General features: G+C 50.9%; 1 protein-coding gene across 1 annotated transcript; it reads left to right on the top strand.

Moving 5' to 3' along the window:
• Positions 1–10,537: 10,537 nt before the first annotated feature.
• On the top strand, positions 10,538–13,431 carry LOC114898277 (paired box protein Pax-2-like; the record flags this gene model as incomplete). The annotated part of the gene is made up of 2 exons (XM_029227931.1): positions 10,538–10,984; positions 13,191–13,431. Coding segments are annotated over exons 1-2 (445 nt in total), but the record flags the coding sequence as incomplete, so codon positions are not given.
• Positions 13,432–14,384: the final 953 nt, after the last annotated feature.

Here is a 14,384-nt window from a genome sequence, read left to right as displayed (position 1 = left end):
CATTGAGCCCAACAGCCATCAGCCATTTCACTGTCCTTCATCTTGTCCATAAAGTTAGGAAGACTCTCTGTGAAATTCTCTGTTACCATTCACTATACCCACAGTGTTTCCTTAATCAATCAATTTTAAAAATCCAATATAAGTTGATGAGAAAATTGAATGTCTGCTATGGATAAAGCATAGCAGGACTGATCTACAAAGGTAAATAGGAAGGACACAATCCCTGACCTCAGGAAGCTTCTAATCTAGTAGGGAGATAGATGTGCACACCATTACACAAGCAGAATGTGATAGATCTATGATCAAGGTATAAAGTGCTATGATAAATGTCAAGAAGCGGGGGGCAGTTGCTTCCCATCAGGGCAATTGAGGAAGTCTTTGTAGGGATGGCATTTGATCTAAGCACTGATAACTAGTTAATGTGCTACCACTTATTCTTGGGGAGTGCATGCAGACTCCACAGTATTACCATTTTCTTTTCTAATGCCCACAAATTAAGGGCATGATAATTTCTTCTAAAAGATTTCCAGACCCTAATATTAAATGTATTAGACTGTTGTTTGCATAAGCTTACCTTTCTCCCCTTTTCACGATGGCATTGGTTTTGTCACTGTGTTGCCCTTTCATTGTGACCACTCAAGGATTATCAACAAAAACTTTAGGATGCTATCTACCTCCCCCCAGCCACCACGCTGCCTCACCTGAGTTCTGATATATGAATTATCTGGGCCTGGGAGAGGTAACTCAATTGAAACGGTTAAGAGGTACCTGCCTGGCCTCCTCCTGACCTGGGCAACTCCTCCTGGTCCCATTTTGAAGATCCTTTTCTTTGATGGAGAAGACCACGTCAAGCCAGGGGTTGAGAAGTTCTGCCTTCTCTCTCAGCATTGCATCGTTTCCTGAGCACTGAGCTTAAGCTAGCCTTCCTTTTTGTTCTTTCTCCAGACGTAGCTACCAAGGCCCTTTTTTGTTGTTTCAGCTTGTTCTGAGCTTTTGTCTTCCTGACAGGCTCCTGCTACTCTCATATCCATCCCTGGTTATGGTCCCCTCCTTCCATCTGTTGTGTGTGTCCTTTATAAGAGGAAAAAAAATAACTTTTGTCTGATAATAAGTGTAATGTATGCTCATTGTAAAAATATTTGGAGGATACAATAAATTTTTTAAAAAATCACCCATAATCTCATCACCAAGAGAATTTTGGTGATGAGATTTAGAATTTTGGCATATTCTTTACAGTCTTTTTTTTCCCTGTGTATACATAATTAAATATATATATAATTTTAATCAAAATTGGAATTATACTGTATATACAGCTTGTGTCTCGCTTTTTTCACTTAACATTATATAGGACCATTTTCACATATCATTAAATATTCTTTGAAAACATGATTTTTTAATGGCTGCATAATGTTCCACTGTTTCATGTACATGTCCTTTTAAAATCTAGGCTCATCATATTTTAAAGCTTATTCATGTGCAACAACAATGATTTCCCTTAAAGACCCTCTCTTTCCACCCTTCCCCCACTCCCACTCCCACTCCCTTTACTTTGTCAGGTTGATTATTTGAGCTTGTAGCAGCAGAATTTCATTTTTAGAGCATCCTGTCCTCATGGAATTATATTCCCTTCTAGAATCTCTTGCCATGGGATCACACAACCATTCTTTCCCTCAACACATAGCAGTTTGCTTTTCTCAAGTCAGATTCTGTGCAATGCCCCCTCCTTTTGCTACTGTCACCTCTAGACATGGGTGCTTTCTCCCCAGATCCCCAACAGTTCCCTTTCATCAATTTTTTCTTTCTTGGTCAGAATTAAGCAGCCTGGGGTAGCGGAAAAGGGCACGAGTCTGAGAAACCTCTGTATCCTAACGATGACTAGCTGTGTGACATGGGGAAATTACTCAACCTTTCTGAGCCTCTTTTTTCTTTTTAAATCTCTAAGAGGGAACGGATTAAATTATCTCCATGATACTTTCTAGCTATAAAATGTGATAACACTGAATCCAGAGTGGCAATGTCCTACACTGCTTCTTTTTCCTTCTAAAAGGTAAACTGCAAGGCAAGTAAAGAATGGATCAATCTTTGCTTTTGAAATTCTATGCAACAAATCAGCCAACATTTTTTGCCACCTACTATGTGTCAGGCCCTGGGCTAAGTTTACATACATGAAAAAGATGGGTCCCTGCCTTTAAAATAGTCACAGTTTAGTGAAGAAAACAAACATTAAAAAATAACGACGTAGGAATTCCCTGGCGGTCCAGTGGTTAGGACCCTGTGCTCTCACAAGCCGCGCCATGTGGCCAAAATAATAATGATAGTAATAACTACGATACATACTGATTCTAAACTTGGCTTTGCCACTTACTGGCTGGAATAAGTACTTCGGGGCGAGTTACATAGCCTGTGTAGCCCTTGGTTTCTCCAGATTATGAGCTTAACTGCCCGAGGCATATTGTCTGGGTTTGCTTCTGACTGCTCCATCACGTGTTAGCTCTGTAACCTCAGGAAAGTTCCTGAACCTCTTCACTTCCATTTCTTCGCCTACAAAATAAATGGGGATAATAATAGGAGCTTCCTGCTTAAGTTCTGGTGAAAATTAAACAAGTCAATATATGTAAAATTCTTAGAGTAAGCACTTAACGTGAGCTACTGTTACTGTAAGGATTGAATCAGTGGATTATGTTAGGCATAGTGTCTGGTACCATTATAGGAGCTGGATCGATTTTAGTTATTATTATTATTTCTACAACAGCGGTTTGGATAGGTGTCTACTGGAACACAGAGAAAAGAGAAGTGAACACTGCTGAGGTAGGAGCTAGCAACCCTCTGGTGTTCATCTGAGGAAACTCAGTCCAGAAAAGCTCGAGGGACTAGGCCAAGGTCACATAGCACGTGAGGGACAAAACTAGGATTTCAACCCAGGAGATGATACTCCTAGTTCAGTGTCACATTAGGGCCACTAGTGTAGTTAGTGTCCCCAGAGGCACATGGGTGTAGATGGGCCCAGTAAGACTGAGGTCAGGCAGGCAGGTAGCCATGCCCCTGCCTTCCACCCTATCGTGAACTCATGGAGTGCTTAGAAGCAGGGCTTGGTCAGGGTTAGCAGGTTCTCCGGGGCTGGAAGGCTGGGCAGAAGCTGGTCTTGCTCAGAGCCAAAGCTTCGGGCCAGGTTTCCAAGGACTTCTTCATGCCCTCCTCTTGAGCGTGGCTTGCGGTGACTGGCCAGGGCAGTCCCACGGATCGTCCGGTGTAAGGACAGGAGACCGTGGGGAATGTCATCCCACCTCCTTGGACAGACAGTGTTTGCATCAGCGTCTTCCCAGCTCATGGCTCCCCCATCTCCTCCTCCCTCCTCCTTCTCCTGTCTCCTGCCCTTCTCTCCTCGCCCCTCATGCTCCTTCCTTTTCCTTTCTCCTTCCCGCTCCCCTCTGCCCCCTCCCCTCCCCGTTTTGTTAATCCTCGCTCTTCTCCCAGTCCGGAAAGCAGCCCCATTCCTCAGCATCCCCGACCTCTCTCCCCCGTTCTCAATCGGATAGGAGGCCAGGGTGGCGGCCCAGACCTCGCGGTCCTGCGCCACCGTGGGGGTGGGGCCGGAGCGGCACAGGCAGGCTGCCCTGAATGACAAGCGGGGATATTGATCGCATTCTGAACTCAGCCCAGCCGATAGAAGGTAATTAATGACTCCATTTGCCTCAGCACTGAGGAGAACGATTGAGTTTGAAACTGCAACAACTGGCATCTGGGGAGACTGGGGGCGGCCTGGGAGTGAACCCCTCAGAGGAGGAAGGTGGCGTTAGAGGAGCTAAGACAGGGAGAGGGGGCAGAGGCCACTGGTCAGACTGGGATGCAGCAAAGAGCTCCCACCCGGATCAGCGCCCCGACCCCTCCTGCTCCCCGAAGCCCCCTAGAGGCTGAGGTCCATCACCTACTGTCCCCACTTCCTCCTCACATTTCTCTTTTCTTCCTATATCACTTTTTCAGGTCATTTTTGGTCTACAGGTGAAGTGAGACTGACTTTCCCTGGGATTGCTCCTTGTTAGCTGTGTGAAGCACTCACACGTTTTTCACTCTCCCTCGGCTTGTTTCTTCTTTTGTAACATTGGATTAATGGTAGCTCTTCTGCAAGTGTTACGTGGGAATTAGAGATAATGTGTAATAAAGAACCTGGAGCCTGCCTAGTACATAGTTAGTGCTCAGTACATGACAGTGATGATGATCTTTGACAGGGAAGGCAAATTTGATAGAGTGGAGAAGGCTTTGGAGTCAGACATTCCTGAGTTCAAATCCAGCCTTTGCCTACTTTCTAGTTGGAGGATATTGAACAAATAATTTTGCCTCTCATCTGAAAGATAAGAACGATAGTAAATACCTCCTAAAAGTGAATGGATTTAATGAGTGTAGGTGGAAGCCCTAATATTGTCAGTTTCCCCATAGATGGGTAGATGTGTGTATTTGGGCTTGGAAAACCGAAGTTAATATAGTTCTTTGCTATACTTTAAAGGAATTTCTCTCAAATGCCTAATTCCTACTTCTTGGGGTTTGGCGGGCAGCCCCTATTCATTCCACTTTGATTTTGATGAGCCTTGGTGCTTTCTGACCAAGGAAATGGCATTATTTCATTCTCTCTATTACCATCACCCCCACCTACCTTTTGGTCAGCACATGAGAATTTCTCTTGTCCCTTGTAGGGACTGCTTTGGAGATTCAGGTACAGTGTCAACACACAAGGAAGACAGAACACTTCTGTTTTGTCCCTTGTCTCTAGCCCTCATCCCTGATACGTGGTGTTCAGTGCCTGTCCCCCTCCCCAAGCTGCTGAGACCTCACTGGCCAGCCCTATTCATGATTGGCCAGCAAGAGGGCTCTGGCCTGGGGTCAGAGGCGTGGGAGGTAGGGCTCTGCTCCAGGGTGGCCCAGGAATGGATGGGGAGTGACAAGGTTAAGTGAATGAGGAAATCACATCTTTTTGTTGAGGAGTAAAAGCCATTTTTATTAATGATTCTAGAAGTGGTATGTGCTTCCTGTACAAGGCCTGGATCATATAGAAAAACTTAGATGAGAAGAAAAGAATTTGCTCATGATCAGGGAGTAATCACTGTTACCCTGTGGGTGGCTCTCCTTCCAGCCAAGGTGATCTTTGGTTTTACAATTCTCTTCTTTTGCACGGAGATCAGGGCCCCACCGCTGGATCCCAGGCTCTGCACATGGGCTGGGCAGGCAGCTGCTGCTCCTCATTGGGGCTCAGGCCGCAACTGTCCACGGGCATCTTCCCTGTGCCAGGCTCCCTGGTAGATATGCCCGTGACCTAGCCACTTACCCTCATTTATGCTGCACTTCATTTACTCTGAGCCTCAGTTTCCTCACCAGTAAAAAGGGGATTATAATCCCTAGCTACCTTGAGAGTAGTTAAAAAGCCCAAATAACATAAGGTCTATGAAAGCTTTTGTTAACTGTAAGCAAATATGCAGTGGTCAGAGGAGAAGACAATATGAACCTTTGTTCCCTTTGAGAGAATAATCTACGTCAAAGTTTTAACTCAGCAGTTTGTTTAATTTAATTAATGTATTTATATCTTGCTTCATTCCGAAAAGGACTTAGGGTAGCTCACTCTCCTTCAGAGATGCTACGGCTCATGCCATAGTGGACAAAGCACCTGGAATGGGCTCCAGTTCTGAGGGTCCTACTACTCAGTTGTGTGACCTTGGACTGGTCACCTCCCCTCCCCCACCTCACCACCCACCCTGCTAGTTTTCATTACCTTAAAATGAGGAGTTTGGACCAGGTGTCCCCTCATCATTCTCGGCAGTCTGGGCTCGGCCAGCTCAGGGGCCATAGGCGGTAGCCTCAGTGTAGGGAGGGTACAAAGTAGAAAAGGGGGGATGCTGGGAGGGATGCAGTGTCCTGGGTGGGGCCAAGTGGCCCTCAACTGGGTCCCCTGGGATTGGCACCTGGGCAGCAGAGTGAAATGATGTGGAGAGCAGGCTCTGGAGTCAAACAGACCTGAATTCAAATCCCAACTGTCATTTACCAGCTGCATGGCCTTGGATAAGCTACTTAACCTCTCTTTGCCTCAGTTTCCTTATCTTTAAAATAGGTATCACAGCACCTACCTCACAGGGTTGTTGGGAGGGTTAAATGGCATGCAACAAGCTCACAGTACTGTGAGCTGCTAATGGATGGTGGCTGGCCGGGGACAACAGAACAGGACCGAATCCTCCACATATGGGACCAACGAGCACAGGGTATCTTCCTTGCTCTGGGAAGTCTTACTAAACCTTCGCAGCCACATTTTCCAACCTCAATCTGAAAATGTGGCCTGAGAGTGGGAAAGAATATTGGAAATCAGAACTGCTCCAGAAAGTCCAGGACATGCGGCATCATACTCCAGCCCTCCTCTTGGAGCCCTGACAAGGTAGGGGCTGGTTTTCCCATCAAGGTGAAGGCTGAGGGCCTGCTCTGTCATTTAGGAAAGGCCTTCCCTGGAACCAAGAATGAACAGATAGACCCACTTTATCCTACTCTTTGCGACCAGGGCCGTGGTGTGGTGAGTCCAACATAGGGGCCATCTCTGGGCCCAGTTCTCAAGCAGCCTCTGCCAGCTGCCTTGGATGGCAGTTCTGCAGCTCCAAGGTTAAGTTTCACTCTTAACTGGCAACACGGTGTGCTCTGTCCTTGGGTAGAAGTACCACAGGTGGGCAGGAAGGTGTTGGTGAGAGTGGGAAGGGCCTCTGTGGACCAGAGTCAATGCTGTTGGAAGCTAACAAGCAGTGGGGCAGGTGAAGAAGGGGCATGAGTCTACCCAGGGGCCTGTCGTGGGTCTTCCCATATCCTCTGACAGCTAAGGATGTGTGGGACTTGCCTGACAGGTAACTGGGTGTCCTGGGATGCTAAGCCAGCCAGGTGGCTGGTCCAGAGGCCTTCTGCCAGTAGTCTGGCTTTGAATGCCACCCAGGAGAGCCTCGTTCATTCATTCATTCATTCACTCATTCATCCACTGAGTATCAAGTCTGTGCCCAGCTCCATGCCTGGCACTGGATCTACAGGGATGCACCGGTCATGGTTCCTGCCCACAGGGAACTCCCAGCCTGGCTCCTTGGCACAAGGGGGTGGGTGCTATCTAATTACTTTCCTTGCTACTCACTCTGCAGCCCAGATCAGGAGTTGTTTCTGCCTCTTCCTCCATGTTAGCCCAGCTCTGCCAGAGAGCCCTTCAGTGCCTGGGCCTGGCAGTGTCTCATAGCCCAGCTCCATCCCTCTCCCTTGCTGCCACCGCTGAGACTCTACCTTGGGAAGCACCCGCCCCCCCGCAGCCCTCTCTCTCCATCTCCTGAGTAGGTCCCTGCAAGTGGGTGGTACTGACAACAGCTTCGTTTTCTCTTCCTTTTCAATTCTCTTCTTCCATGTTCTTTTTTCTTTTTTGCTCTTCCTCTACTCTCTTCTTCTTTCCTCCTCCAACCTCTACCCTCCAACCCCACCCCCATCCAGGCCCCGGGCTACCGTCCTCACTGGATACACAGGCTTCCGGGAAAGCAGAACCAGCTGGGTTATTCCTGTAGCAAGGGCCCTCAGCCCAGCCTGTGCTTCCTGAGGCGTCTGGTGTAGGAAGCTTCTTCCCTTTCTTCCTCTCTCCCTTTCTGCCCTGCCTCTGCCTCTGGGCTTCCTTCTTCCCTGAGCTTCTCCTCCTTTGACCTCTGAGCCCAGGCTTCTCCCGGCCTCCTTCCCTCACTCCCTTCCCGCCCTTCCTCCTTGCCTTCACTCCTCCCTTCCTTCTCTAGCTGAGGGAAGGGCACCACCCTGGCCTCTGGGGAGAGCCTGGGAGAGCCTGTGGGCCCTCTGGCTGATTTGGGGGACACTGCCTCCCTGTCCCCCACCAGTAATGCCACTGCCGTCTCCCTGCCCCTGTGGATGTCCTCCCTGTTCCCCAGAACTTTCTTTGTGCTCCTTCGCCATTCATCATGACTGCTGCCTTTCCTACCTCCCTATCACCTTCCTTCTCCTTTGAGGAGTTTCCTCAAGCCTCCTGCAGCCTCCCTTGGCGATTCTCTCCTGCTTGCATCAGACTAGTTTGCTTTTCTGCTCCTCTAGCACCTTCTGTCTCTTCCTTGCCCCACCCACCTTCCCTCTCCTCTTCCTCCCTTTCCCTGGACCCTCGGCCACCTCTTCCAGTAGCAGCCATCCTTTTGCCTTTCCTTCCTCCCTCCCCCTTTCCATCGCTGCCTCTGTAACCTGTTTTATCACCAGGCCCTGAGTATACAAAAAATAAATAAATAAATAAAAAGGTCCGTGAGTGGAGGGAGCAGCAATAACCCCTAAAACAGTGCTATCAGTGGAACATGACTGATCAATTGAATTCCATAGCGGCTGAAAAATGTGGGATTAAGTAGTGTATTATACGCACAATGAGTTGAGGCATGATGTTCATTTCAAGTTCATTTCGCCGGCCTCTGCCACCAGATCAGGCAATCAATAGGGGCAGCAGATATCATATATCACCTCTCTGTGGGCTGGGGAGAGAGCACCATAATCTCTCGCAAATTTAGAGTGACAGATTTGTCAAGATCTGAAGAGCCCCTGAATAAATGAAGGAAGAGAGACTCCTCCAGCCAGTGACCTGAGGACAAAGCTTCAGTTCAGCCCCTACACACACACACACACACACACACACACGGGCTGGGCCAAGCCACACACAGGCATATACACAAATTTACACAGAGGCATAGTATGAGTCTCACCACACATACGCACACACCCATGCACATAACATGTGAGCCCATGTTCGCAGACAAATGCACTTTACTTGCCAGGACTCATTGGTGACACTGCAGTAACCACACACAAAGACACTTGCTGTCTCCCTCTGCTCTGACAGAAGTGCTTCCCAAAAAGGTAGGAGGACTCCAGCAAGAGAGAATTAGACACAATAAAACATGCAAATAGCCCCAAGGGGTAGCATTAAGATGATGGTACATCCTTGAGAGAGAAGCAGGCACAGAAGAAACATGGGGGGACGTGGGCTCACACTCCCCATGCAGTCACACACGTACACACGCACCTTTTCAGAAAGGTTCCTGGACTGTCACACATTCCCAGACACTTATCTATCTGGATGTTTATTCGTGTAGAAATGCATATATACAGAAAATACACAAAAGGGAAAAATAAATATGTCACACCCTAACTCATATAGAGAGATGCATACACTGCCTCTAAGACAGAAAATCATTCCAGAAGCTTACACAGAAAAAAACACAACAACCAAGTCTTGTGGCCTTAGGAACATAGGGAACATAGAAATATCATCAAGGCTGTCCCTGTGTCTGTCTGTCCACCTCAGACATGATCCTGGTCTCCATTCTCTCTCTCTCTCTCTCTCTCTCTCTCTCTCTCTCTCTCTCTCTCTGTCACACACACACACACACGCACACACACACACACACACACACCCTTTCTTTGCTCTCCCACCCCCTCCAGGATCGAGTGAAGACAGGAAGTCCCATTAGGAAAGCAGACCCCCTTGCTCCATCTGGGAGGCCAGCAAGAGAGGATGGCTGCAGGTTGAGGTTAATCAATACGTAATATTTTCCATGCTCTCCTGAATGATACTGTACAGTGTTACTGTATATAATGCAATATTGATTATATCATATCGTATAATCACCTATAAACTGATATATATAACAGTCCCAGAGGAACACCCTGGGGCCTACAGCATGGGCTGGCCCCAGGCCCAAGGCTCCCCAGCTGGTCTTGGGCTAGGGAAGCCAAGGAGTGGCCAAGCTGTGGCTGGGAGGACCCAGCTTTGAGCCCGGGAAGTTGCAGGGTGTGGGGTCAGGGAGTGTAGGCACAGCAGGTACTTGGCCCGCTGTGGACTCTGAAAACCCCAGTGGACCGGGATAGAGGGCAGGTCCAGGGAGGGAAGGGTAGCAGAGTGGTGGGAGGCCTGGGGAGAGCAGTACACAGACAGGACTGGCCTACAGCCCCAGGGAGCAGGCACTTTGTGGCACCACCGTGGCTTTTCATACATGGGGCGAGTCTCAGCTTCCTGTAGAGACTGCAGGAGGAACCAGGCGGCCAAGGAGCTGGCCTCTGGCGGAGCCTCGCCAGAGTCCAGGTCAGGGACAAGCTGAGGAGGGTGGCCCGGGCACAGCAGCATCTACAGGGACCCAGTCTTCAGTCTCTGCCCAAGTTGCATTTCATGACTCACGTGCCACTTGCTGTCTGCTCCAGTCTCAGGCCTGGCCCAACGCAAGCAGAGTGCCTCAGCTGGGCCCTGAGTCCCTCCTCCCTCAGTGGTGAAGTTAATTACTTCACCCAGTCTCCATGTTATACTCAGCCTCGGAGATTTGATGATTTTCCACCCTTGGAGTCAGTGGAACTGAAATTCATCTCAGAGCCGAGTTCAATTCTCCACAGGCTGGGTAATGCTGGCCCAAGACACCCAGCTCCTTCCCCAGGCCAATCCAGGCCGGGGGGGGGGGGACAGAAGGGGCTCAGGGGAGACGTGCCCTGGGGAGATGGCCCCTGGGAATCCCTCTGGCTCCACCGCCTCTGCCTAGTCCTTCCCATGCCCCCGAGTTGTGACAGCTTCCCTTTCTCTTCCCAGGACATTCAGGGGCTCTGGCTCTCTCAGCCAGGTCTCTGAGGCATGGCCAGCCCCTGAGCCAGCCCCTCCCAGCCTGAAAACTGGGGAAAAGGGGTCCCAGCAGGGGTGCAAAGCCCTGGGGGCCGAGCCAGGTGCCCGTCACCTTTGCCCACTGTGTGCCTCTGCTGACCTGCACTCATGCCCCGAGTGTCCCTGTGTCCTCCAGATGTGTCTGAGGGCTCAGTCCCCAATGGAGATTCCCAGAGTGGCGTGGACAGTTTGCGGAAGCACTTGCGAGCTGACACCTTCACCCAGCAGCAGCTAGAAGCTTTGGATCGGGTCTTTGAGCGTCCTTCCTACCCTGACGTCTTCCAGGCATCAGAGCACATCAAATCAGAGCAGGTGAGGAAGGAGCTTTCTGCTTGCAGAAGTGGAAAGGGACTGGGCAGAGCAAGGCCTCTGGAGGACGTGCACACGTGGGTCAGCCACACGCACACCCAGCATCGTGTGTGCTGCCTTTGGGTGCGCTGTGTGAACATGCTCACACAGGGACATTAGAGCAGAGCTAAGAAAATCGTCATAGTATATGGTAGTTAGAAAGGGTGAGTTCTGGGCGTGAGTATGGCTGTAGGTAAATCTTAATCCCATTTCAGTTTCAGTTCTATCCTGTTTCCCTGTCTGTAGAATGAAGGGCTTGGACAGATGATCTGACAGGTCGTTTCCAGCCCTGCCATTCTGTGCTTCTGGCATAGAGCACTCAGGAACGTCCCTTGCCTAAATGCACCTAGGGTCCTACAGAAAGTCTGAGTAAGCCTGGGGCGTCAGGAGGTGAGCCCGCTGTGCCTGCCTCCTGACAGCCTACCCCTCAGACCCAATACTTCCCACAGATGAAGAGCAACCCAGAACACACAGCATGGGATGCAGCCCACAACACACCAGCACATCACACGGCATAGAAACACATCTCCTAACTGCTCCCATTCACCTGTGTGCACGTGTTCACGGACCACCGCCACCCACCTGCTTGCTGCCCACCCGCCGCCCAGCCCACAGGACTCATAGCACAGCCCATCAGCCAGTAGGTGTGCACGTCCCACAGACCACCAGCTCAGCGCACTTCCACACCCGCCTCCACGCACACACCAGGACAGCCCCCTGTGCACACACTCCGACGCGTGAGCACACACCCATCCCCCCCACACTAAAGCCCAGGCCAGGCCCACAGCCTCAGCACAGCACAGCCTGCCATGTGTGCACACTCGGGCACACACCCGCACGCACACGCACCAGCGCAACCACACAGACCGCACAGCGCGGTTCCACTCTAGGACTCCAACAGCTCCCAGCCATTCGCCTTTCTCCCCGCCCGTCCTTTTATCCCGTAAGCTGTTTGTCTTCATAAAACAAAAATCAAACGTCTTTTTAAGGTGCCCTGAGCCATAAACCAACAAAGGAGGAGCCGGCAGAGGCAGGCGGCTTGGTGCACCCTCCCCGAGTCCCCGGCTGCATTACAATGAATAACCTTTATTTACTTTCATTAGACTATTAAAAACCAGCACAGTCATTTTCCCCCTGAAACTCGGAGCAGGGCCCATAAAGCAAATCCGAAGCCTAACTGAGTGCATTTTAATTTCTCTCCGATCACAGCGAATTACTCTGGTGATAAATCAGGGGGCAGCTTCACCCCCAGTAGAAGGCCTAATTTGCAGCTAATTACAAAACTGATTTCTACAGGAAGATCAATACGAGAAGGAATTGGAAATGACGAGGCAATCCTGTCCAGCCAGGGAGGGGAGGGGGCCCTCTGGGGGGGCCAGGAAGCGGAAGGGAAAAAAACGGACCCGAAAGAGCAGAAAATCAGTTTTAATTTAACGTAATATTAATCAGAGCAACTTTTCCTGCTTCGTGCGGGCTCCTGGTCAGCCCAGCTCTGGGGTCTGGCTTGGCGGTGGCTGCAATAAAAAGGCAATTACCCGAGTGTTTCAGGCAGGACACCCTTTCAGAGTCAATGACTGGCCCCCTCCCACCCTTCTGTTAGCCATGTGGACTCTCCCCCTCCCCAATTTCATACCCCAGTGCACAGGCAGAGAGCGAGGGGCCCGTGAGGCAGTCTTTGTTTGTTTTTTAAAAAGGGGCTCCAGCACCCGGTCAGCCAGCCCAGCAGTGCCAGGCTCGAGGCCCCACTAGGCCCTTCCCCCAGCTACTGCCTCTGCCATCATGTCAAGGTTTGCCCCTCCTCCCCAAGATTCCCTACCCCTGGGGGACCTTAAAACACCGCTTGCCTCTCAGCAGGGGGATTCCCACTGCTAAACCCCGCCTTTGGGGCTTCTTAGACAAGAGATGGTACAGAGATGTAAAGGGTGCTGGGATACCCACCGAGAATGTACAGGCTGCACCTCAGCTTCCCAGAGTCAGGTCTGCCCCCACCCACACACAACTCTCCATCATCCATCGAGCCCGCCCCTCCCACACTCCCCGCCCTCTGCCTGGCCATCTCCTTCCACCCCATCTGGGAGGGCTCCCCGTTCCTCCTCCCCATCTGCACACCAAGCCCTCTCTCCACATGTGTACGTCAATAGTGAGCTGTCTCTTTTCTCTCTCCTCCCAGGGGAACGAGTACTCCCTCCCAGCCCTGACCCCTGGGCTTGATGAAGTCAAGTCGAGTCTATCTGCATCCACCAACCCCGAGCTGGGCAGCAACGTGTCGGGCACGCAGACATACCCCGTTGTGACCGGTAAGGGGGCTTCCAGGAGGGTGGGAAACTGCTTTCAGTGGGGGGCACCTCAGCCCATGCCATCTGGGGCCCAGCGTGACAAGCGGGCTCCCTGCCATGATCTCTGTAGAGAGAGTGAGTCTCCAGAAACCAGGGTGCTTCCTGAACAGATGTGTGCAGATGTGGGAGAAAAAAACGTGGTCAGGGTCTCTGTACGCTCCAGCCTGGAAATGTCAAAGCCAGGAAGGGCTAGGGCTGGTTCTTTCTGCCCATCCTGTTGCCTCTTCCTTTGCCTTTTTTCTTGCCTCCACCAAGGTGGCCGGAATTATGAGCCTCTTGCTAGGATGTGTGCAGGAGAATGAGGGCAAATAGGCCGGGCTGGCAAGAGTGGAGCATGAGTGCCCAGTGTCGAGTCTCCACACTCCTGTGTCCCCGAGGTTCCTGGGGGACCTGCTTTCCTCTCCTCTGGGCAGCCTGGTGTGCCAAAGCTGTGGCTTTGGGCTTCAGAGCGTGGCATCTGGCCATGTGGTTATAGGTAAACTCAATTATTTCAGCCTTTCTCCAGCTTCCCAGAGAAATCACTAAGACCAAGGCTTGATTTCAAGGCCAGGCAGGGTCCGGCCTGTCCCTCAGTCAAAATGCAGGGGGAGGGGGCACCCAATCCAGGTGCTGGCATGGATGAGGGAGGAGCAGCAGAGGCAGCTAGAGGGGAAGAAGGCTGAGGTGCAGTGCAGTGTAGAGCCCAGGTGATGAAGCTCCAGGCCACAGAGCTGAGGGCTGTGGAAGGCGGCTGGCACTACAGAAGGGTTTCCGGGCCAGGAAAGTGCCCAAGTGGGAAAGACACACATTGAGGTGTTATTAAAATTCACCTAATTATTCTGGAGACACTAAAGCCAATGTGCCATTTGTTCCTTGGGAGAAAGAATGATTGAGAAGGGTCTTGGTGGTGATTGAGAGACACTGAGGTGTTACCTGCCGACAAGGCGAGCGGAGGCGGCCTGGGGACCTGGCAGCAGCCAGCGTCACCAAAGACAGGGAGCGGGCATGGCCCCACTGGAGGACAGCGCACTGTTTCTGACTTGGAGCTG

The sequence above is a fragment of the Monodon monoceros genome, unplaced genomic scaffold (genome assembly GCF_005190385.1).
Source record: "Monodon monoceros isolate NGI ecotype Baffin Bay Population unplaced genomic scaffold, NGI_Narwhal_1 Contig1196_ctg1, whole genome shotgun sequence".
Classification (NCBI taxonomy): Eukaryota; Metazoa; Chordata; class Mammalia; order Artiodactyla; family Monodontidae; genus Monodon; species Monodon monoceros.
The sequence above is the reverse complement of the archived record's forward strand: the minus strand, read 5'-3'. Positions and strand labels throughout refer to the sequence as shown.